Genomic DNA, 26,823 nt, shown 5'->3' with positions numbered 1-26,823 from the left:
AAGATATAGAGATTGCCAACAAACACATGAAAGAATGCTCAACATCATTAATCATTAGAGAAATACAAATCAAAATTACAATGAGATATCATCTCACACTGGTCAGAATGGCCATCATCAAAAACTCTAGAAACAATAAATGCTGGAGAGGGTGTGGAGAAAAGGGAACACTCTTGCACTACTGGTGGGAATGTACACTGATGCAGCCACTATGGAGAACAGTATGGAGACTCCTTAAAAAACTACAAATAGAACTACCATACGACATAGCAATCCCACTACTGGGCATATACCCTGAGAAAACCATAATTCAAAAAGAGTCATGTACCAAAATGTTCATTGCAGCTCTATTTACAACAGTCAGGACATGGAAGCAACCTAAGTGTCCATCAACAGATGAATGGATAAAGAACATGTGGCACATATATACAATGAAATATTACTCAGCCATAAAAAGAAATTAAATTGAGTTATTTGTGGTGAGGTGGATGGACCTAGAATCTGTCATACAGAGCGAAGTAAGTCAGAAAGAGAAAAACAAATACCATATGCTAACACATATATATGGAATCTAAGAAGAAAAGAAAAAGGTCATGAAGAACCTAGAGCTAAGACTGGAATAAAGACACAGACCTACTAGAGAATGGACTTGAGGATATGGTGAGGGGGAGGGGTAAGCTGTGACAAGGTAAGAGAGTGGCATGGACATATATACACTACCAAGCGTAAAGTGGATAGCTAGTGGGAAGCTGCTGTAGAGCACAGAGAGATCAGCTAGGTGGTTTGTGACCACCTAGAGGGGTGGGATAGGGAGGGTGGGAGGGAGGCAGATGCAGGAGGGAAGAGATATGGGAACATGTGTATATGTATAACTGATTCACTTTGTTATAAAGCAGAAACTAACACACCATTGTAAAGCAATTATACTCCAATAAAGATGTTAAAAAAAAAAACATTTCCACTTCTTAAAAAAAAAGCAACTACAACAAAAATAAAGGGCTTTGACAAATTTTTAAAAAGCTAAACTAATTTTTCACTCCTAAAAACTTTTAAGAATATTGATTTGCTTACTTTTTGTATCCAAACCAATTTTTTTAAGTATAAGAATTAACTAAAATCATGAATATAAAGCAGTCTGCAAATTACAAAAGTATTTGTCATGGCTATTTATTTGGAAATGAAGAATATAAGAGAAGCGTGCATATTGCCGTAATTCAAAGAGAGTCATGTACCAATATGTTCATTGCAGCTCTATTTACAATAGCCAGGACATGGAAGCAACCTAAGTGTCCATCAACAGATGAATGGATAAAGAAGATGTGGCACATATATACAGGGGAATATTACTCAGCCATAAAAAGAAATGAAATTGAGTTATTTGTAGTGAGGTGGATGGACCTAGAGTCTGTCATACAGAGTGAAGTAAGTCAGAAAGAGAAACAAATACCGTATGCTAACACATATATATGGAATGTAAGAAAAAATAAAAAGTCATGAAGAACCTACGGGTAAGACGCGAATAAAGACACAGACCTACTAGAGCATGGACTTGAGGATATGGGGAGGGGGAAGGGTAAGCTGTGACAAAGTGAGAGAGTGGCATGGACATACATACACTACCAAATGTAAAATAGCTAGCTAGTGGGAAGCGGCCCCATAGCACAGGGAGATCAGCTTGGTGGTTTGTGACCACGTAGAGGGGTGGGATACGGAGGGTGGGAGGGAGGGAGACGCAATAGGGAAGAGATATGGGAACATATGTGTATGTACAACTGATTCACTTTGTTATAAAGCAGAAACTAACACACCAATGTAAAGCAATTATACTCCAATAAAGATGTTAAAAAAATAAAAATAAAAGCAGTGTATCTTTCCAATTTGGAATCTTCATGTTTTCAGTTTTCAATTTTGATGAAGCACCAGAAAGGTAACACTTCTGTGTTAAAGCAAATGGTGCTATTATGGGATCTACATATTTTTGAAACAATGAAAAGAAGGATTTAAATCCAGTAGATGAAAACATTTATTAAAAAAACAAATAACTGGGCTTCCATGGTGGCGCAGTGGTTGAGAGTCCGCCTGCCGATGCAGGGGACACGGGTTCGTGCCCCGGTCCAGGAAGATCCCACTTGCTGCAGAGCGGCTAGGCCCGTGAGCCATGGCTGCTGAGCCTGCACAACCGGAGCCTGTGCTCCGCAATGGGAGAGGTCACAACAGTGAGAGGCCCATGTACGGCAAAAAAAAGAACAAAATAAACAAACAAAAAAACCCAAATAATGTTGGTACATTTACTATATGTCAGTGTATATTTTAAAAATATATATTAAGCAGGTGTTGTAATACCCTCATTCCACTCTTTTTGCATATTTGTTCTTGTATTTGTTTTTCACACATGACAAAAGAAATTCCAGAATCTCATTCCAGGAGATAATGCTTGTGGGCCAATATTCATTGCCTGGAGGGCTATAAAAAGGGAGACAATCACCGATTTTTAGAGCTTTCCTTTCCCCATTCTCAAAACTTCAAGCAATCAACAAAGAAACTTGGCAGGAATAATGCCCCTTCATGTGAGTAAGTTTCTCCAAATTGATGCTTTCCAGACTTTGTATTTCATGGGTAAATAAAACATTACCAAAAATGTCAGGGAACCTCACAAAATTCCAACCTTTATTTTTGTAGTAAAAGACATTGTAAGGAAATAATAAAAAGGAAAAAAAGAAAGAGGAAAGAAAGGCCATTTTAATGCTGCCCCTTTGCACAACAAACTGTAGAAAGCTATACTTTCAGAAGAAAGAATTTTTGAACAAATTTACCTCTATGAAAAGTGCAACACATTTACTCTTATATTTTTTTCCCTTCTTTATGGACCAGTGAAAACTTTCAGACACTGTTAGACTGGCACTGGGGCACCACTAGTGTAAGAATGCAAAACCACCAACTCTGAACTATATGGAGTTACATAAGAAGATGCTATCCATCCATCCATCCATTCATTTACTAACTATATTTTTATTGAGCACCTACTCTGTGGTAGCGTCTATATATTAGGAAAATAGTATTTAGTAAGACAAAGTCTCTACCCTCATGGAGCCTACATTCTAATGGTAGAAGACAGATTATAAACAAGAAAGCAAACAAAATATTTTAAAATTGTGGTAAGTGCTATAAAGGAAACACCTGGCTAATGTTGGAGAGCATGATGGAGGGGATGAAGGGAATGTTATGAATGACATCACACAGGAGACTGAAGGATGCATTTGTTCAGCATCTTGAAACATGACAGGAGACAAGGAGACAAAGACCCACAAAGAAAGTCACAAGAGACCAGAGGGCAGAGAGCAAAAGGAAGAAGAACTACAATCCTGCAGCCTGTGGAACAAAAACGACATTCAGAGAAAGATGGACAAGAAGAAATGGCAGAGGGCCATGTACCAGTTGAAGGAACAAGATAAAACCCCCCCAAAACAACTAAATGAAGTGGATGGAGATAGGCAACCTTCCAGAAAAAGAATTCAGAAAAATGATAGTGAAGATGATCCAGGACCTTGGAAAAAGAATGGAGGCAAAGATCAAGAAAATGCAAGAAATGTTTTACAAAGACCTAGAAGAATTAAAGAAGAAACAAATAGAGATGAACAATACAATAACTGAAATGGAAACTACACTAGAAGGAATCAATAGCAGAATAACTGAGGCAGAAGAACGGATAAGTGACCTGGAAGACAGAATGGTGGAATTCACTGCTGCGGAAGAGAATAAAGAAGAAAAATGAAAATAAATGAAGACAGCCTAAGATACCTCTGTGATAGTATTAAACGCAACAACATTCGCATTACAGGGGTCCCAGAAGGAGGAGAGAGAGAAAGGACCTGAGAAAATATTTGAAGAGATTATAGTCAAAAACTTCCCTAACATGGGAAAGGAAATAGCCACCCAAGTCCAGAAAGCACAGAGAGTCCCATACAGGAGAAACCCAAGGAGAAGCACACCAAGACACAGAGTAATCAAACTGGCAAAAATTAAAGACAAAGAAAAATTACTGAAAGCAGCAAGGGAAAAATGACAAATAACATACAAGGGAAGTCCCATAAGGTTAACAGTTGCTTTCTCAGCAGAAACTCTACAAGCCAGAAGGGAGTGGCATGATATACTTAAAATGATGAAAAGGAAGAACCTCCAACCAAGATTACTCCACCCAGCAAGGATCTCATTCAGATTCCATGGAGAAACCAAAAGCTTTACAGACAAGCAAAAGCTAAGAGAATTCAGCACCACCAAACCAGCTCTACAACAAATGCTAAAGGAACCTATCTAAGTGGGAAACACAAGAGAAGAAAAGGACCTACAAAAACAAATCCAAAACAATTAAGAAAATGGTCATAGGAACATACATATCGATAATTACCTTAAACGTGAATGCATTAAACACTCCAGCCAGAAGACACAGGCTTGCTGAATGAATACAAAAACAAGACCCACATATATGCTGTCTAAAAGAGACCGACTTCAGACCTAGGGACACAAACAGACTGAAAGAGAGGGGATGGGAAAAGATATTCCATGCAAATGGAAATCAAAAGAAAGCTGGAGTAGCAATACTCATATCAGATAAAATAGACTTTAAAATAAAGAAAGTTATAACAGACAAGGAAGGACACTACATAATGATCCAGGGATCAATGCAAGAAGAAGATATAATAATTATAAATATATATGTACCCAACATAGAAGCACCTCAATACATAAGGCAACTGCTAACAGCTATAAAAGAGGAAATCGACAGTAACACAATAATAGTGGGGGACCTTAACACCTCACTTACACCAATGGACAAATTATCCAAAATGAAAATAAATAAGGAAACAGAAGCTGTAAATGACAACAGATAGATTTAATTGATATTTATAGGACATTCCATCCCAACACAGCAGATTACACTTTCTTTTCAAGTGCGCACAAACATTCTCCAGGACAGATGAAATCTTGGGTCACAAATCAAGCCTCAGTAAATTTAAGAAAACTGAAATCATATCAAGCATCTTTTCTGACCACAATGCTTTGAGATTAGAAATCAATTACAGGGAAAAAAATGTAAAAAACACAAGCACATGGAGGCTAAACAATACATTACTAAATAACCAAGAAATCACTGAAGAAATCAAACAGGAAATAAAAAAATACCTAGAGACAAAGGACAATGAAAACAAGACGATCCAAAACCTATGGGGTGCAGCAAAAGCAGTTCTAAGAGGGAAGTTTATAGCTATACGAGCCTACCTCAAGAGACAAGAAAAATCTCAAATAAACAACCTAAACTTACATCTAAAGGAACTACAGAAAGTAGAACAAACAAATCCCAAAGTTAGCAGAAGGAAAGAAATCATAAAGATCAGAGCAGAAATAAATGAAATAGAAACAAAGAAAACAATAGCAAAGATCAATTAAACTAAAAGCTGGTTCTCTGAGAAGATAAACAAAATTGATAAACCATTAGCCAGACTCACCAAGAAAAAGAGGGAGAGGACTCAAATCAATAAAATTAGAAATGAAAAAGGAGAAGTTACAACAGACACCACAGAAATACAAAGCATCCAAAGAGACTACTACAAGCAACTCTATGCCAATAAAATGGACAACCTGGAAGAAATGGACACATTCTTAGAAAGGTAAAACCTTCCAAGACTGAACCAGGAAGAAATAGAAAGTATGAACTGACCAATCACAAGTAATGAAATTGAAACTGTGATTAAAAATCTTCCAACAGGGGGCTTCCCTGGTGGCGCAGTGGTTGAGAATCTGCCTGCCAATGCAGGGGACACGTGTTCGAGCCCTGGTCTGGGAAGATCCCACATGCCGCGGAGCAACTAGGCCCGCGAGCCACAACTACTGAGCCTGCGCGTCTGGAGCTTGTGCTCCGCAACAAGAGAGGCCGTGACAGTGAGAGGCCCGTGCACTGCGATGAAGAGTGGCCCCTGCTCGCCGCAACTAGAGAACGCCCATGCACAGAAACGAAGACCCAACACAGCCAAAGATAAATAAATAAATAAATAAATAAACAAATAAACAAATGAAATTAAAAAGAAAAATCTTCCAACAAACAAAAGTCCAGGACTAGATGGCTTCACAGGTGAATTCTATCAAACGTTTAGAGAAGAGCTAGCACCCATCCTTCTCAAACTCTTCCAAAAAATTGTGGAGGAAGGAACATTCCCAAACTCATTCTATAAGGCCACTGTCACCCTGATACCAAAACCAGACAAAGACAATACAAAAAAAGAAAATTACAGACCATTATCAGTGATGAATATAGATGCAAAAATCCTCAACAAAATACTAGCAAACAGAATCCAACAACACATTAAAAGGATCATACACCATGGCCAAGTGGGATTTATCCCAGGGATGCAAGGATTCTTCAGTATATGCAAATCAATCAATGTGATACACCGTATTAACAAATTGAAGAATTAAAACCATATGATCATGTCAAGAGATGCAGAAACAGCTTCTGACAAAATTCAACACCCATCTATGATAAAAACTCTCAAGAAAGTGGGCATAGAGGGAACCTACCTCAACATAATAAAGGCCATAAATGACAAACTCACAGCAAACATCATTCTCAATGGTGAAAAACTGAAAGCATTTCCTCTAAGTTCAGGAACAAGACAAGGATGTCCACTCTCACCATTATTATTCAACATAGCTTTGGAAGTCCTAGCCACGGCAATCAGAGAAGAAAAAGAAATAAAAGGAATACAAATTGGAAAAGAAGAAGTAAAGCTGTCACTGTTTGCAGATGACATGATACTATACACAGAGAATCCTAAAGATGCCACCAGAAAACTACTAGAGCTAATCAATGAATTTGGCAAAGTAGCAGAATACAAAATTGATGCACAGAAATCTCTTGCATTTGGATACATTAATGATGAAAAAATCTGAAAGAGAAATTAAGGAAACACTCACATTTACCATTGCAACAAAAAGAACAGACTATCGAGGAATAAACCTACCTAGGGAGACAAAAGACCTGTATGCAGAAAACTATAAGAAACTGATGAATAAAATGAAAGATGATATCAGCAGATGGAGAGATATACCATGTTCTTGGATTGGAAGAATCAATATTGTGAAAATGACTATACTACCCAAAGCAATCTACAGATTCAATGCAATCCCTATCAAATTACCAATGGCATTTTTTACAGAACTAGAACAAAAATTCTTAAAATTTGTGTGGAGCCACAAAAGACCCCAAATAGCCAAAGCAGTACTGAGGGAAGAAAACGGAGCTGGAGGAATCAGAGTCCCTGACTTCAGACTATACTACATAGTTACAGTAATCAAGACAATATGGTACTGGCACAAAACAGAAATATAGATGAATGGAACAAGACAGAAAGCTCAGAGATAAACCCACACACCTATGGTCAACTAATCTATGACAAAGGAGGCAAGGATATACAATGGAGAAAAGACAGTCTCTTCAATAAGTGGTGCTGGGAAAACTGGACAGCTACATGTAAAAGAATGAAATTAGAACACTCCCTAACACCATACGCAAAAATAAACTCAAAATGGATTAGAGACCTAAATGTAAGACCGGACACTATAAAAGTCTTAGAGGAAAACATAGGAAGAACACTCTTTGAAATAAATCACAGTAACATCTTTTTTGATCCACCTCCTAGAGTAATGGAAATAAAAACAAAAGTAAACAAATGGGACCTAATGAAACTTAAAAGCTTTTGCGCAGCAAAGGAAACCATAAACAAGACGAAAAGACAACCCTCAGAATGGGAGAAAATATTTGCAAATGAATCAACATATAAAGGATTAATGTCCAAAATATATAGACAGCTCATGCAGCTCAATATTAAAAAACAAACAACCCAATCCAAAAATAGGCAGAAGACCTAAATAGACATTTCTCCAAAGAAGATATTACAGATGGCCAAGAAGCACATGAAAAGCTGCTCAGCACCAGTCATTATTAGAGAAATGTAAATCAAAACTACAATGAGGTACCACTTCACACCAGTTAGAATGGGCATGATTGGAAAATCTACAAACAACAAATGCTGGAGAGGGTGTGGAGAAAAGGGAACCCTCTTGCCCTGTTGGTGGGAATGTAAATTGATACAGCCACTATGAAGAACAGTATGGAGTTTCCTTAAAAAACTAAAAATAGATTTACCAAATGATCCAGCAATCCCACCACTGGGCATATACCCAGAGAAAACCATAATTCAAAAAGACACATGCACCCTAATGTTCACTTCAGCACTATTTACAATAGCCAGGTCATGGAAGCAACCTAAATGCCCATTGACAGACGACTGGATAAAGATGTGGTACATATATACAACAGAGTATTACTCAGCCATAAAAAAGAACGAAATTGGGTCATTTGTTGAGACGTGGATGGATCTAGAGACTGTCATACAGAGTGAAGTAAGTCAGAAAGAGAAAAACAAATATCATATATTAACGCATATATGTGGAACCTAGAAAAATGATATAGATGAACTGGGTTGCAGGGCAGAAATTGAGACACAAATATAGAGAACAAACATATGGACACCAAGGGGGGAAAGTGGCGGGGGTGGTGGGGGGTGGTGGAATGAATTGGGCAATTGGGATTGATATGTATACACTGATGTGTATAAAATTGATGACTAATAAGAACCTGCTATATAAAAAAATAAAAATAAAAAAATTTAAAAAAGAAAGTCACAAGAAAAGGGAAGTACGATTGGAAAGACTCTGAAGTGGAAAGCATTTTGACAAGTTTGAAGAAGATGAGGTCTTTGTGGCAATACATTAACTAGGCTGCTATCCACTAGGGAAGCCAATATATGAAAGGGTAGAGATCTCTTAAAATAATTTTCCCCGCAGAAAACAGTGAAGTGTATCTATATATGTGGCTAGCAACTAAAATACAGTGTGAATGATATTCATATGTTTCATGTATATCTGTGGTATAGTGTAGATACTAATCACAGTACAGAAACTGAATTTTGTATAGATCATAAAGGGAGTTGTGAACATTACAGATTACTGTATTTCTTAAATAATTCATTTATTTATATTTTGCCCCCCCCCAGATATTCTATTAGATAAAAATGCAGTAACTATTATGGAAAACTATTTGCATGGATCTCCTGGAAAACTCCTCAGTTGATTTATCTTGGCAAAAGTGCCCATGTATTGCTATCCAGCTATTCAGCTAATAATGCCTGTATGTTATGAATTAATCTAAATATCTTAAATTTGCACAGATATGGACTCTTGTTTTTCATTTTAGCCATGCACCTTTTATCCATGGATTAGTCACCATGACATGTACTGCTATATTTAAAATGCTGTATTTTAAATGGATAACCAACAAGAACCTACTGTATAGCACAGGGGACTCTGCTCAATATTATGTAACAACCTAAGTGGGAAAAGAATTTGAAAAAGAATAGATACATGTATATGCATAACTGAACCACTTTGCTGTACACCTGAAACTAACACAACACTGTTAATCGACTATACTCCAATATAAAATAAAATGTTTAAAAAATGCTCTTCATTATAGCATATGGTGTTAAATTTGAGAATGCAATAAGCTTGGACTTTCATTCAGTTCTTTAGTAGATAGCTATTACTTATTGAGTATTACACTCAGAGATTAAAGAAATAAAAGGATAGAAATTGCAGAATTTTTAAGCAAAATTATGTTGTAAATGAAGTCTCTGTGAATAAACACATTTGTACCAGTAAGAATAAAACTAAATTTCAAACACTCTTTAAGGTTTCAAAAGCCATTGGGCTCATAAAAAAGGGCAGAAGCAATATCTGAGAACTTAGCAAACCTGAAAACATTGTAACCTTTTTTTAAATTTCATGAAAATCAAAGTTAGGAAAGCTATACACTTGAATTAATTTTATTCATGTGTTCTAAGAATATGTTCCATACAATGAGAGTCTTAAGTAATCACTGAAGAATCAGAATGATTCACAGATGGTGCGAGTGATTCAATTATTTCAACCAGTTGTTGTGGGCATGCTCAGAAGGGTATTGCCGACCCCACTGCAGAAGCCATCTGAGCTTCCTTCCAGCTGGTGTTCCATATTTTGAAAGCAAATTTAGATTGGAGAAAATTACACTTTTTATTGTTATGTTGCAAACGGAGGTTAAATTGCTGTGTATAAATTCTTGTACTTTTTTTCCTTTTCATTGTATGAGTTATATTTATCAAATATCACGTCTTTTGTATGATTGCTATGGATTTACCAATGCTCTTTCACGTTTTGTGTTGTCTGGCACATGAGAGGCACTACATAAATGTTTATTGAATAAAAGAAATACCAATTCAACATATCCAAAATAAAACTTGAGTTCCTTTATTGACTGCCAGTAAGTGTATGGAATTCTAATTTTCCTGAACCCTTGTCATTATTAGGGGGTTCTCATTAAAAACAAATTATGAAAAGAAACCAATATAATAAAACAATACCTCGCCTAAAAAAAGACAACATCAACAAATCTCTTTGTTAATTTAATAATTATAACTATACCTCGATGCTGGAATCCTTGTTCTTAATTTTATGGGAACTCAGGGAAGTTGCTTGGCAAATTTTAGTCTGTTTAGGTTGTTATAAGGATTAGAGATACTTTTTTGTAAAAATCTACACTTGCATGCCTCAGCTGGCCTCAGAAAATCTGTTATCACACAACAAAATAACTGATATTCATAATAATTTCCATTAGACTAAGAAAAGATAAGCTTTGCTTAATGTTTTTATTCACAATTGTAACTAACAGATTGTTCCAAAATAGTTCTATCAAATAAAATCATGTTTCAAATAGTGTCATTCCAAGAAAGGGAATATTAATTTTAGTGAAATAAGTTACTTTGTCTGATACCAAAAGTGAGGTATATTTATTCTAATTTTACTAATAAAATTACATAATAAAACTGCACCTTCCAATAATGCATCAGACTCAATTTTGTGTTTGTATCTAACATTTATGGAAAATCTATCATTATTAATATATTTACCATCAATAATATCTCCAGAAGATTGTGCTAAATTTCCAATTAATAGAAAAATTTGATACAGTATATTACTATAAGAAAGGTAATGTTATTTTAAAGTTTATATATTTGACATCAAATTGAACTGTGACTATAGTTCTTTACTGTAACTTTAATTCAGAAGATAAATAACATATAAAATTATGTACCTAACATAGACATAACCTAACTATATAATAACTGCTCCTGTTAATATAAGCCAGGAGTGTAGTTTAACACATTTATATTAATATTTTTAATTTATTGTGCTATTTAGAGTCTATCACTTGAGGTAATATTTCTGAGGTACTACATTGTATAACTCTTATTTATAAAATGGTGAATTTGTTTAAACTTACAAGAATATTAACTTACAATTGACATCTTATTTCATACACAGTAATTGGCTTTGGCCTGGAGAGATGCAGAAAAATCAAAGTCCTGTGTTAATGTAGTGGCTTACTCTCCTTGGCCAATTCAACTAGTGTTCTTAAGCCTCAGTCTCCTGTTTGGATTATTTTATGTATTTTGATAGTTTATATTTTTAGGCTTAGGACATACAGTGCAAAGGGGGTCTGCCTGATATGTTCAAGGAAGAGTGAAGAGGTCAGTGTAGTTAGAGCAGAGGGGATAAGAGGTAAAGTTATACTAAGAGAGAACTCCAGAGAGCTAATAGGGGCCAAAGTCATATATCCTTTAAAACTCATGTAAGGATTTTGGATTTTACTCTACAATAGATCAGAATCCCTCAGAGCATTTTCATCACATAAAGCACAGCTGATTTATATTTTCAAATGATGTCTCTGTTTATTGTGTTGAGAATAGGTAAAGGAAAGCAGGGGTACCCTAAATTTTGAAAGGGCAGTGCTGCCACTATTGTTCAGCGGAGAATAATTGTCTGTTTATAAAAATGTTGTGGTCACGAACTTATAACCTGGTATTAAAGTCACGAGACTGGATGAAAAAAGCAAGGCAGGGAGTATAGATAGAAAGTGGAAAACGTCCAAGGACTGAGTGCTGAGGCATGTCCACATTACAGGAGAGAAGGAGGCACCACCAGTGGAGTCTGAGAAGGAACATCCAGAAAGGAGGTCAATGAGGTGAGGAAGTCCAACCAATTTCCTTCTATACTGTATGTCACTGACATCCAGTATTTTAGTCGTATTTTGTACTTTAGTACATAATTTACACAAATTTATATATAGAAAATATTTCTTCAGGCTTTTATCTTGGTTTAGCATTTTCTTTGCTCATCATTCTCCCTTGCATCTTAAATCATCCATCTAGGGTTATTCTCCCCCTGTCTACAAACCAACACTGAGGTGCATACATGCTGTGGAATATTATGTAGGCTCTAAAAATGTTTCCAGAACTTCATTTTACTAACATAGAAAAAGACATATAATATTTAGTGAAAATCCAGGATATAAAATTATCTTAACACAACATGAAGATGTATAGACTGATAACTGAATATACATCAACAGTGGCTAATTCCAAAACCAAACCAAAACAAAACAAAAAGCCCCCAAACAAAAAACAAACCCAACCAACCAACCAACGAAAAAAAACCCTGAGGATCCTTCAGTGAGACTTTCTCACTGGTTATCTCTCTCAGTTTTTGTTTGCCCGAAAAGATCTTTACTTCTATATTACTCTTGAAAGAACGAGAGTTCCTATGAGTATACAATTCTAGGATCATAGCTGGTTTTTTCTTTCATCATTTTGGAAGACATTATTCTATCACTTTCTAGGTTTTATCATTGCTCTAAAATCATTTGTCATTATACATGTCATTACTTTCTAGGTAAGCTGTCTCTCTTTGGCTTTGGAATTTATCAGTTTCATTATGATGGTATATGGGTGTATTTCTTTCTTTATGAAAAAGGAAAACAGCTTGATATGTACTTATTTTCAACCTGACTATTGGAACTTTCACTAATTTTGGAAAACCCTAAGCAATTATCACTTCAAATAGTGCCTTTTATACTTTTACTCCATGCTTTCCTTCTATATTTGACATTCTCACTCTCTACCTTTCTTTTGAATTTTTTAAAATGTTTTTTTTTAATATTTTGGTCTCTATGCATGTTAGGTAATTTATTTTATCTATCTTCCAATTTTCCAATTCTCATTTCTGTTATATCTAATTTGATGCCTAACTAGTCCAATGAATTATTAATTTCAATTATTATATTTTTCAATTTCTTGAAGTTCTATTTGATTCCTTTCAAAATTCCTTGGTCATTATCTTATTATCTCTGGTCTTTAAATCATACTTTTGATGCAAACTTTTACTACTCTAAAAAAGTTAAACATGGTTACTTTACATTTTGTACCTGATTAATTCATTATCTTCTGTCTTTAGGAGTTGGATCCTACTGCTTTTTTCCTCATTGGAACTGCCATTTTAATTCTACAGGCATGTTCTTAGAACTTCATCTGTGGGAATTATTTAAAGTCTGGATTTAAGCAGTGTCAAACTAGAATGTATTTGTATCTGCTTCTGTTAGGTACATGGGACGCTACCAACTCAGAATGCCTTAAGTTTCTGGCTTTCGGTTTCTCAGGACACTTAGCAGTGTGAACTCTGGACACCGAAACTTCTGCATGTTGTCCTTCAAACCAGTGACCTTAATAAAAAATATTTTAGAACTTCAACATTTTTGGTGGTTATCTCTCTTAATTCTATAAGAAAGGTGTTATTAACTTTATCCAGAGGCTCAAATATTTTGTCCAATTTGCACAGGTAATGAGAGATGCAGGATATAATCCTAGGTTTTCTGATTCCAAGCATAAGAGGTATTACAAAATATCAGTTTTTCTAACATGAGTGGAATCCACTTTATAAACAGTGGCCTAGTCTTGATTTTGCAAGAGCAATACAATAGAAATTTAAAGATTTTTTACTGATTATCAGAACCTTCAGTTAAATAAGCCTCTCCTGCTCACATATGTACGTGTCCTGTGTCTTTTATAAGATATTTATATATCTTTATATTTTCATAGATGTATTTTAATTAATCTTGGTTTGGACACCAATGTGTTTATTCTATTTGTGGGTTCATGCCTTTCTTATGATCTGGGAAATTTATAGTCATTTTTCCTCAAATATTGTCTCCCGCATAATCTGTCATTTTCTTTTGCAATTATATTAGACATAAAACTTACTATTCTGTTCTCTCAATCTTTCATATTTTTAAAATCTTTATGTGGTGTATTCTGATAATTTTATCATAATGACTTTCTAATTTCTCATGTTTGTTTAGGTGTTTAACACACACTCAGTTTTGTTTTTTTTTTTAATTTCTATGACTAGCTCTTGGTTTCTACAAGTGTTATTCAATGTGTTATCATCATAAATAACTGTGTCAGTATTTTTATAAATTAATGTTTATTTTATGCCTTTATCTCTATTTTATTTTCAACATATTTACTTTAGAGCGTGCAGTAGTTTTCTATTATTTTAAGTTCATGAAGCACTAATTCTCTTGATTGTTATGTTAGATAACTCTATTTTCTACTAAAAGCCTTTAAACCTTTCTCCTAAGCATGAGGCCCTCAATCCAGGCTCAGTATCACATGAGATGATGTGCTCATTTATGGCAACTAGTAAGAAGGGAGGTTCCATGACATATTTTGAGCTCAGCTAAATTGGTTTAAAATTATATTTTATCCAGAATTTCCATACATTTGAAATGAGGGGTGAGGAAATCAATCAGACTGTTATCTTCCTGGAAGTTGATTCTAGCTTAACATAGTCTATTTACTAAACAACCATTAAACTAATTCTCTTACATAAACTAGAAACCAGAAAAAAATTACTATAGAAATGGCAGTAACTATTATGGTCACAACAGTCTAGAGAAACATAGAGTCTTGATTTATCTATTTTTTCTTAACTCTTGTGATATGTTAATTACAAAGTTGAAGCTCAGAGGAGGAAAATTTTATAAGCAGCTACCTCCTGGTCCATTTCCCTAGCAACCATTATTAGTCTTTTATATTCTCAACTCTGTTTACTAAAGAGCACTCTGTCTCTAAATAAGAAAATTATTTATGTTACCAAATTCTCTAAGGATCTTGCATTGGCAGCTGATGGTCTTTGTTGTTACTTCAAGGCAAAGAAAAATTCTATGTAGCAATTATTCAAAAAGTATGTTTCCCCTTTATTTTGGTCTCAACATTAAATGGTTATCATTATGTGATAGAAGCAAATGTACAAAAAATTGAGTAGTGTAGAATCAAATATAGGTTCAGACATTACTTTGCATAAGGTGATGGCAAGCAGCTTTGTGATTTCTTTTTTGTACATCTCTGCTTCATTTTAAGAAAATCCAAAATAACAAAAGCATAATGATAAAGCGATGTTTTTCCCATTTTTTTTTCTGAAGAACATTAGTTCTTCACAATCACTCAAACAGGAATACTATCACAAAACTGAAATGAAATTTCCCCCTTTGTACTGCAACTATCCAGATGTGAAATTCTGCAGAATCTATTCCCCTCATAGAAATTCATAATCACATTTGCATATCAAAAGCCCTGTAAAATTCTAGACTACGGAAACTTTGCTTAATCCAGTGTTTCTCAAACTTACTTGGACACTAGATATCTTTTCTTTCTTTTGAATAGCTCTCACTGTATCTTGGGAAGCACTAAGTTCAAGTTAGGTGTCTTCCATTTCCTACATGTGCCCTTGGACAATCTCCTTAACTTTATTTAGTTAATTTTCCTTTCTGGAAAATGACAATGAAAATAATACTTACTCGAGACGGTTATTGGTGGGAACAAACTAGATACATGTGAAAACATTTTGTAAATGTAAAGTTCTATTCAAATTCAAACAATTTTTAAAAGTTCGTAGAGGAATGTTTACACTGTGTTTTCATTTTACAAATTATTCACTAAAGGACTAACTTGTATAATGCATTTCTTGTGGCATTTAAACAAATCTAACAATTTTTTATCAACTTTTCAAGAAGTTCTATATTTTGGCAATGTGTACTTTTAATGTTAAAATACCTTACTGCAAGTTACTCTGATGTAGTAAAAGCTATCCTTTGCAATACGTTGTTATAATCATCCTCATATTCCCTCTTTACTACCTCAGTGTTAAGTTTCAAGAACGTTGTCTTTTCTCAGTATACACACTTCCAGAAGTAACTGTACTAAAAGTTGCCGTTCTGAAGAGTTGTCTTAAACTCCCAGTTGGCATGTAAAATTATAAGGAGTATAAAATATTTTTAAAATAGAAAAAATACCTATTAAGTATTACCTGTCTAGATTCTACATCAAAGTTCTACTAAACGTTCATTGTTTCTAAAAGAAAAGATGGCTAAGTAAGTTATAGTACCCATGTAAAAGTCTAAGTGGAAAATATTCCATGAAGAAACAATATGTACAAAGGTCCTGAGGTGGAAATGATGCTGTGTGTTTAAGTATAGAGGAGAAACTTTTATGCCTCTATAACAGGAGAATGGCAAAAAGGGAGATAAAGTTGGAGTAATATAGGAATGAGAGGCAGGAACCAAACTACATAGAAGCTCGTAAAATTTCATTAAAAGGGTAGTGAGCAGCAGGGGCTTGAGAGAATCTCACATAAGCTTTAGAAATTCTCCGGCTTCACTAAGGAGACTATAGTGTAGGTGGGAAAATAATGAAAGCAAGGATTAGATGCTGCTGAAGTAATCAAGATGAAAGATAATACGCTAAGGTTTCTCCAATAAAGGCACTGAGGAGTGATCCAATTAAAGATGTATTCTGCAGGTAGAGCCAACAGAATTTGAAGTGAATTCCATGCATGATATAAGAGCAAAGAGGAATCATGGATGATGCCTAGGCTTTGGACCTAGGTGAAAGGGCAATTTACTAACACCTGGAGAGCTTGGTAGGAGTCAATGTAGGTAGGAGAGAAAATTAATTATTCTCGACTTGGCAATCTTATGTTTGAGATACCTGTTAGGCATCTAAAATAAGAAGGTGAATAAGAAGCTGCTGGATGTAAAATGTTGAACATCAGTATTATTTACTTGGTATTTGAAGCCATGGGATATCCAGGGTAAATGGAGTTGTCGTGTTTAGAAAAGGGACATTGCTTTTCCTTCTTCCACTAAGATGTATTTTTGTATTTTGTTTTTGTTTGTTTTGTTTTGCTTCCCTTCCTGGGACAGGTCATGCATGTATGCCTATTCCAAAAGTTTACTACATTTTTTTTTTTTGCCTCCTAGAAACATGATAGTTGGCAATAATTCACACTGAACACATTAGGCACGAGCCTTACATTTGCTGCTACCATCTATTTTTTTTTTTTTTTTTTTTTTTTTTTTTTTTGTGGTATGCGGGCCTCACTGTTGTGGCCTCTCCCGTTGTGGAGCACAGGCTCCGGACGCTCAGGCTCAGCGGCCATGGCTCACGGGCCCAGCCGCTCCGCGGCATGTGGGATCTTCCCGGACCGGGGCACAAACCCGTGTCCCCTGCATCGGCAGGCGGATTCTCAACCACTGCGCCACCAGGGAAGCCCCTGCTGCTACCATCTAGAACAAGCCTTTTATTTATTGTATTCTCCTTGCTGTAAGATCAAATCACTTTTATATTCTCATAGCACTCAATGTTTTTCTTTGCAGAAATTGCCACAATTTTAGTAACTAATTACAAGATAATTTTTCCCTTTTTTTTTATATATAGAAAATCATTTTATATACCTTTATATAGCTTGCTCCTTCTCTCCGGCTCCACTGTCCTTTTTACACTAGCACATCGTTTAGTACTTCCTTCTGCAAGAATCTTAGGTAATGTATTCTCTTAGTGTTCCTTTATCTGAAAATATTTGTATATCTGAAAATATCTTATCTTCATCCTTGAATCACAGTTGACAGAATTCTTGTGAACATTCGCCTTGCACATTGAAGATATTATTCCATTTTCTTCTAACATCTGTTGTTGAGGAAAAGTCAGCCAGCCTGCAGCAGTTTCTGCCTTTAGTCCTTGGTAGCTTTTATGACGATCTTCCTGATCGTTGATGTTCTGGGTTTCATGCAGACCTTGCTAGGTGTGAACTTGTTTTTATTTATTACACAAGGGTTGAGTTTTATTCAGTTTGAGGACTCGTGTAAATTGAGATTTATTCGATTTTGTTAAATGCCAGTCATTTATATAAAATAATGTCTCCTCCTCAGGCTCTCCACTCTTTTTAGGCATATGTTTGAGCTTTTTGTTCTATCCTCTCCATCTTTCAGTATTTTCAGCAAAGCAAAATTTTCCTCATCATCTTTCAATTTATATCTTCTTTTTTATTGTATAATGAATCCACCATTAAAAAGTTGTTTGAGTTATTTCAATAATTATGTTAATTTCCACACTCTATTTTATCAAAGTTTCCTATTCACTCTTCAAAATGGCCTGTTCCTATTGCAAGAATTCCATTCCATCCTTATTTTCTAAATCTTTCTGAACATTAAAAAAACACAATTTCATGTCCTTTACTGACTATCTTATCTCTAATTTCCTCAGGTGTGCATACTCCTTTTATTTTTTGCTGTGTTAACATCACTCACAAAAGGACTCTTTTTATATCCATTGTAATTTTAGTCTGTGAGCTTATTTTGCTCAGGAGTTTCACATAAGCTCCGGGTTGTTACATATCCTCACTGTGCAATTTTGTGGTCGTATTTTCTTGGGATTTCTGAGGTTAACTGTCTAATGCTAAAATTAAGCTTAATAAAATTATGCATAGTTTTCTATTAAGAAATTTTCAAAGCCTTTATGTTTTTTCCTCTTTTTCTTTACCTTGCTATAGAAAATAATATAGATAATGCTCTACTGCCAAGTTTATGGAGAATTATGCCTTCATTGGTAGAATCACCAGCTTTGTATGAAATTTCCTGCAAATATTTTGTGACTCTAAGCAAAACTACCTGGCCAAAGATTACGGAATTTAATTTGTAATTTACAATAAACAAAATAGATCTATCTGTTGTTAATAACATTTTATTTTTTTATAAATTTATTTTTTAAATTTATTTATTTTGGGGTGTGTTGGGTCTTCGTTGCTGCGAGGGGGCTTTCTCTAGTTGCGGTGAGCAGGGGCTACTCTTTGTTACGGTGCACGGGGCTTCTCACTGCTGTGGCTTCTCCTGTTGTGGAGCACGGGCTCCAGGCGCATGGGCTTCAGCAGTTGTGGATCTTGGGCTCTAGAGTGCAGGCTCAGTAGTTGTGGCGCTCGGGCTTACTTGCTCCGCGGCACGTGGGATCTTCCTGGACCAGGGCTTGAACTCATGTCCCCTGCACTGGCAGGCAGATTCTCAACCACTGCGCCACCAGGGAAGCCCCAATAACATTTTAAATCTGTGGTACCCACTGAGCCTAATTCTCTTAATGACTTACAAAGATATAAATTTTTAAAATAATGTGTCTCCTTTCCAATGTTAACTTATATACAGGAAGAGGAAGAAAAAAATTGATTCACTTAACCTCTATAATGTAGCGGGTATTTTACATATATTTCATTAACACAAACATCCTCATCCCCATGGTAGAGATGGAGGAAACAAGGCTGGGAGAGACTGACTGGTGATCATACAGCCAGCGGATGGAATCAATGGGATTCACAATGAGGGCTGTTCATCCCAGGGAGTCGTCTATTTTACTAGACCACACTGTTGCTGTAAAACATCCCACAGAAAACATTCCTTACGTTCAGTTTACCGTCGTTGTTTGGTCTTCACTGAACAGCCAGGTCTCTAAGCCAACAGGAACTACATTAGAAATGTCTTGTATTCCTAACGAGGCTGGGGGCTTCAACATGCTCAAAACCTGGAGAAAATCTTACCTGCTTTCTCCCAGTCTGTTTTCCCTTCTTTCTGGTCTCCAGAATTGTCCTGAGGACAATGATTTGCAGATACTCTCTTCTCCCGTTTGGTCTGCACTCCTGCCTGGCCTGGGGCTGCTTCATGGCTCCCTGAGACAAAGTTCTACGGCTTTTCTGAGCTTTACTATTGCCATATATAACTCTGACCTGGACATAGTCCCTGAAGTACACTAATTTTACACTGCTTAGTCCATTTCTGAGTCTTTATCTCTAAAGTAAAGACAATTGATTTCTCATTTTAAACTCAGTTCTCAAATGTTAAGCACTTGATAGTACTGCCTACCATCTTGAATTACTACCGCAAAGATATGAAAGATCAACTGAAAAATCCCTGAGTCCAAAGAAAGTCTAGAGTTTATATACAGAGAGAACAAAAAGGGACATTTGAGAAGACAGATGAAAGAAACAGAGAAGGGCAATGGAGGAGGAGGAAAGGAATTGTGAAGCTATGACTACCTCTGCTACATCAGAGCCATTATAGGATTACCCCAAACATAACTTTTAGTTAAGCTGTTTGCTTGTGGCTACCTCAAATATCCTCACCTTAGATTAATTGGGAAAGACGACTCTAACCAGTGGACATGTGAAATCAGTTTTTTAATATGTATTAGTGATCAGTGGAAAAAAAAGATACATCTTAGATTTATCTGTCTATCCATCAGTCTGTCTGTCTATCTATCTATATCATCTTTCAGGTCTAATAAAAATCTAAAGCTAAAAATAATTGTAATATTAAATGGATTATTCTTCATGCATATTGTTATTGCTTCTATTATCATGGAAAATTAAAAGTTAACATAAAAATATTTTCCCCAAGCAAGGCACCTTCTGAATTTTGGATCCTTCAGTTATAAAATCAAGAAGAAATGTTTTATGAAGAAAATATATTATAGTATCTTACTATAATTTATTTAAAAAATTCTATACTGGTTCACTTATCCTTACTTTATTTCACCCATCATTATTACATTTTACAAATATTTGTTAGAGCCTATTATGTGCAAGGACACAGTGGCATTTTAAGTGAGTCGTTTATGGAGATTTTTGATCCTGTGTCTATTTAACTATAAAGTGTTAATAACTTACCTTGACCAAGTTGTAAAAAAAAAATTAATCTTGGGTGTGTCAAGATATGGGGGAAATTGGAATGGAGAAAATAGTGAGTAGTAAGATAATTCAAAGTGGAGGACTTAAATGATGTATTAAATCAAGGCAAAAATATTTTACTTAAATTTTCTTTATGGTTGCCTTAATCTTTCAATTCATTTTGCATCCACAGACACAGGCTTTCTGTTCGTGTAAGCTTGAGTGATTTATGACATATTATGCTCATAATATCTACTATGAAGGATGATAGGCTGAAACATGCAATGAGCTAGAATTGGACTTTAAATGTAATATAGTTTCAACATACCTTACATTACTACTTCCAATTTCTCAGAATATTCAGCTACTATTAAATCTTAAGGTACTGGATTTCTTAGAAAACAGTGTACTCATGGATTTTTCTAACATGTTAAAAGAAGTAACAATATGCAGTATTTTTTTCCTTGGTTAATAAGCAACATTAACAAAATTATATGCTTATAAAAGAGTTATATTAATTGTTTAAGACATATTCAAACATTAACCCCGTATTAAATGGAATCAACAACATCACACAAGAAATTCCCAAGAAAGTCTCACCTATGGGTCGAAACGAATGCAACTGTCGTTAACATAGGTCAAAAAGGGTTGAATATCAGTTGGTTTCATGTAAGTCGACCTAACATAATTACAAAGCCTCATTTTCCAGACTTTCAGACCCTGGTTTTGTGAGGAGCACTGTCTTTGCATAATGACAGAGTGGTCACCATTCTGCTTCACTTTACAATATCTCAGAATAGGAACAAAAATGTACCTGTTAGAAAATCCCTATGGTTTATTCCCTACTACAGATAAAGAGCTAAAAAGACCAAGCTTACGATTATGAATCGTATTTTTAAAGGGAGAATCACAAAATTTCCATCCAGTTGTTTGAAAGAAAGAAGAGCAGTGGTTGCTTTTCCTTTTGGCTTATAATAGTTCAGTAGTAACAATATTTGATATTTTTCAATCTGCTATCAATTATTAACAATCTTACTAGGCATACAATCCTTCTAATAAGGCTTTTAACCCATTGAGTGGCTAAGCGAGGTATGAGGACTAAGCTATTATTCTATAAGTCAATGAGATAAGAAGGCCTTGTGCAAGTTGTTATAAGAAGTTGTTTCACAAAAGATTTATTATTTACCATGTACACATTAAGAAAGTAAAATTAGCATGGGATGGTCTCAGGAAAGCAATACGTATTTTTGGATTAGATGCTGAAATAAAGTAAATGTATGATAAATTGACAAATTCACATTTCCAGTGTTATGAAAAAATGATGTGGCAAAAGAAATTAAGATGTATTTTTCATTTTTGATAAGGGGGCTGTTTCCTAGGATCTGTTAAGGGATTATGTTTAATCTGAAAAATTAACCACTAGTGTTACAGAAGCCCAAAGTGAGGGGGAACTACTCACTTTCAGATTGCATATTAGCACTTTGAAATTGCACCCCGATTTTTTTCTATTGGTTAGTAGGCCTCTGTTATTAGAGTAGTAGTTGCAAACACATATGTAGGTTTGCCAGTAACAACTCACAATTTGTGCAAAGTTGAGTCTTCGAAACTGAGCAAATTTGCTCTCAATTTCCCGCCAGCGCTTGCTGAGCTGGATCTGAGTTGGCTCCACTGCCATTGCTGCCCCATCCTCAGACAAGCCCTCAGCTTGCCTACGCACTGCATTCAGCTCCTCTTTCTTCTTCTGCAACTCACGATCAATTTCCTATTGAGCAAAACCAATACAGGGCCCAGGGCAGTTAGCTAACCACATTAACCAACCTATAAGCAGCACATACCTGTCCCAGAAATTTCATAGGCTGTTGTCATTTTATTGTCACTTTTCATAATTTACAAGCATGGAAGCCATCACTGTCATCTTCACCCAAGAATCCAAATATTATTTCAGTTATCTTTTGAATGCTCAGTTTTAGATGTTCTAATTGAGAAAATACTGAAACTGATCTGACAGTTTTCTTTCTTCTCAATTCCTCTAGTGTTTTGGGGCTGACCCAAATTGGAGTGATTACTCATTATTTCTTAGGGACCATCCATATAGAATATAATTTAGAGGGTAAGTGAGTAAGTAATTTATTTCCTTTTTAGAGTTTTGAGGAACTCAACAGAGAATGAAGCAAAATAAAGAGTGTAAAATAATAACAGAAAAAACATCTTCAGACAATATGCAACAAATAAATCTATAGAGATTTGACACTGGTGTGTGAAGATGCTCTGATGAAATGAATGTGCTAACATGAGATAGAAGTCGTCCATATACCGATAAGTCATTTGTTCATCTGGAACAAAGATACACAGAGTCAATTACAATTTTACCAGAAAACATATGACATTTCTTAATTCATTTGACATTGTCTAATAAAACATTTTATTCATTCAACATTATGTCAATTGAAAAACACTTATACAATACATTTACTAAAACAAAAAAAAGAAATACAAAGAAATGCATCAAGTCGGGGAGAACACTAATAGAGGAAACAACATCAACACTTAAAAAATGATCCATACAGGCTAATTTAAATAAATTAAACTGTAGCAACAAAATCTGGGATTGACATTCTAAAACAACATTACCTTTATTTTCCTTTCATCTCTGGGTTCAGGTAGGCTGGCTAATTTTTTTTCAAGGTCATCCAAGCATTTCAGGAGATCATCAGCCTGCCTCTTGTATTGATACCACTGGTGAGAAATTTCTAGAGCCTTTTTTCTTCTTTGAGACCTCAAATCCTGTTCATGGTGCAGATATTATTAAAATATCAATATGTAAGTATATTACACTTCTGGCTGTAGTCATTTAAAAATAATTTGGGTCCCTCATCTTCTTGTTCAGGTTCAGTTAAATTCACATTTAAATGCTAAACATACAAATAGATGATTAAATTATGTATTCCTGTGACAGGACCCATGTACATGAAGCTAAGAAACCTGAACAACCCACTTCAAGTATTTTCTCTTAGTATGTTCAAATTTATTTAGAAATTTTTTCACATTTAATTAACTCTTAATGAGTCAACTAAATTATCGTGTTGAGTATGTGAAATAGTTTAATATGTGAATTCAACTGAGTTAACTACATACTTGTACAAACTTATTGAGTTTGTATTTGAATTTTAAAATAGGTAAAAATTCTAAAATTGATATCTTCAGCCCTAGGTTCAGAATTTTAAGTTTATATAACCAAGCAACTTACGTTCATGATCTTAAAACTCTCTATAAAATAGTTTCATAGGCCATTAATATTTTGTGATTAGAAACATAAAGTGCTCTTAGTTAGCATATAAATTGTTTCAAGCTATATATGTTCAAGTGTGAAAAATGTATACCTGTGAGTGTACATGAAAATGACAATTTAAATGTTATGGCAAACTTTTTCTCATCATATCAGATCCAAATGCAAAATGATAAAATTATTTAGAAAAGAAAAGGGAAAGTGCATGGTTTCCAATCAACCTGATGAGATAAATAAGGGTGACTGCTTACTAAATCAACAAAGGAGGGGAAGTTTATCATCTTACTCCTTACAAGACCACCCAATGTCTTCCCTGATTAATAGAATTTGTTGTAATGCTATTTTACGATAACACAAGGGAACATAAGAGCTCAGGATACAGCTTTCATTTCTTCAGAGCAGTAACAATTAGGGTTTCATGTACAGATATAGCTGGAGCCAAAGAAAATAATGAATATCAAAGGACAGCTGAAATATTCATTGCATTGGAAAGTTTTTACCTTCTTTGAAATATTTCATAAGGACTAGAATTGAAGCCACTTGGCAGATTAACAATTGAATTTGGTAGATTGGTTTGGCAAGTGGAGTAGATTTTCATTAATCGCTCTTAACATATATTTGCAAAAATGATCTCAATTTCATTCTGCATTTTGTTTAAAATTGAGGATGTAAAATTTACTACAGTTTACATTTTTAGTTGAATTTCTAAAGCTCCTGTGGAGGTATTAAATGCCTGGGATGAGCCAGATGGAATGCTGCTTTTTTCAAAGGTACCAAGATACAGCCACGTGAATGAGAGTTGAGCCATGCCTTACTGGTGACACAACTCATATCTATGCCAAGAGAAAGGCCTTGTGGTCATAAAATCTGAAACTCCTTTTATTTCCTAAGCACAAGGTGATATCACGTGTAATGTGTAAAGGTATTAAGAGACATTATAGAGATTTCTTTACAGGCATGCCAGATAACCATTAAACACTGCTGTTCAGTAGGACACATAATATATGACCAGTGTAGATGCTTCTAAAAGCTTGGTCACAGTAGGAAGCGTGTGAATTACACAGCTTTCTGATTTTCTGAGCACATTATGGCTTGCTCTTGCACTCCCTTGGGGAAGAGGCCTTTTCTAGTTACTATATTTATCAGCAGTTACCTTCAAACACCTGCTGGCCAATTAGACTTTCCTTGTGGATTCCTTGCAGACACAATATTATGTAATTACATTCTCAGCAGTGTTTATTTGCTTGTCTGACTATATGGGAAAAGGTTTTATACTCTTATTTGCATACAGAAAGCAGACTCGATCCACCTACAAGGTGGATCCACCTACATGGCTACATAGCTCTAAAAGAGTGATTTACAATGAAAAGTTCAGCAATTAACAGTATTAGAAAAATCAGCCATGCATGCATATAGTGAATATTGAAAAGTACATTAAAAAAATAAAAGGTTATTTCACAAAATTCTTCACATGTCCATTCTCTTCTCAAGAACTTTCTCGATACTATTTCTAGATACTAGATAATATTCTATTTTGTCCTTCCTGCACAAATCCATGAGTCACGTGGGTACTTGAAGCTATACGCTATCACTGGCTAACATGAGAGTACCGGTTCTTCTTCAAGGACATTAAGGTTATTTTAGAGGACTCCTATATAAATGAAATTAGACTTATAAATGCTTAGTTAGTTGCAAAGAGTGACTCTCTTAAAGGCAAGATGAAGTTAATTGAAAAAAATTAAGTGTTAAACAAACACTGGGTTACCAAAAAAGTGGACCTACTCTAAATCAAATCAATAAAATATCACAAGCAGAAAGCCTAAAAAATATACAGGTTGTTTATTCTGGCAGTTAAGTAAGTTTTTCAAGACAAATGTAAAAATAACTTACAAAAATAAATTATACTACAAAATTAAATATATGAACACTATGAATGATGCATGTTAATATCTTTCTATTACTACTCAGAAAAATTTGTCTAAGTAAAAAAAAAACCCAACTTCTAAGCAACACATCTTTCAAAATCAAAGACAGCACTCAAAAATGTTAAATAAAACACAGACATTGAACTGAAAAAAATGTATTTCTGGTGACTAAGATTCTTAAGCAGATTTTATTTATGCACAAGAGTTTTACCCTACACATGAAAAAAATAAAAACACAGGCAAGGTATATTATAATTTTAGCTCTAATACCTTGAGAGCATTATGTTTTGTCTGTAACAGCTGCTGTTTTATCTTTATTTCCTCTCGCTTTCTCTCATCTGTGATTCTTTGTTGTAAGTTGTCTCCTCTTTGCAACAATTCTTTTACAGTACCCTCATTGTCTTCATTCTGATTAAAAACAACAAGTACAGTCTTCATTTTGGTTTTAAGAAAGCTGTACATCGTTAACAGAGATAATAAAACATGTTATTGAAACACAAAAATCCAATTTAAAACTTTCAGTATGCTAAGATACTGCACTCATAGTTTTTCTTTTCTATGTTGTACTTTAACTTTTAAAAGAAG

General features: G+C 34.8%; 1 protein-coding gene across 17 annotated transcripts in view; it reads right to left on the bottom strand.

Annotated features, from left to right (window-relative positions):
• DMD (dystrophin) overlaps positions 1 to 26,823 on the bottom strand; it is a 2,551,447-nt gene that overhangs the window by 1,233,574 nt on the left and 1,291,050 nt on the right. For 14 of the 17 annotated variants that reach the window (XM_067023689.1, XM_067023685.1, XM_067023692.1 and 11 more), the window contains 3 exons: positions 26,509 to 26,646; positions 23,659 to 23,811; positions 22,607 to 22,789 (listed from right to left, as the gene is read on the bottom strand). In XM_067023689.1, coding sequence (XP_066879790.1) covers positions 22,607 to 22,789; positions 23,659 to 23,811; positions 26,509 to 26,646 — 474 coding nt within the window. The remainder of the gene's footprint in view (positions 1 to 22,606; positions 22,790 to 23,658; positions 23,812 to 26,508; positions 26,647 to 26,823) is intronic. The other 3 variants (XM_067023695.1, XM_067023699.1, XM_067023701.1) reach the window with 1 other exon arrangement.

This window comes from Kogia breviceps, chromosome X (genome assembly GCF_026419965.1).
Source record: "Kogia breviceps isolate mKogBre1 chromosome X, mKogBre1 haplotype 1, whole genome shotgun sequence".
Taxonomy (NCBI): Eukaryota; Metazoa; Chordata; class Mammalia; order Artiodactyla; family Physeteridae; genus Kogia; species Kogia breviceps.
Note: the sequence above shows the minus strand (reverse complement) of the source record. Positions and strands in the feature narration are given on the sequence as shown.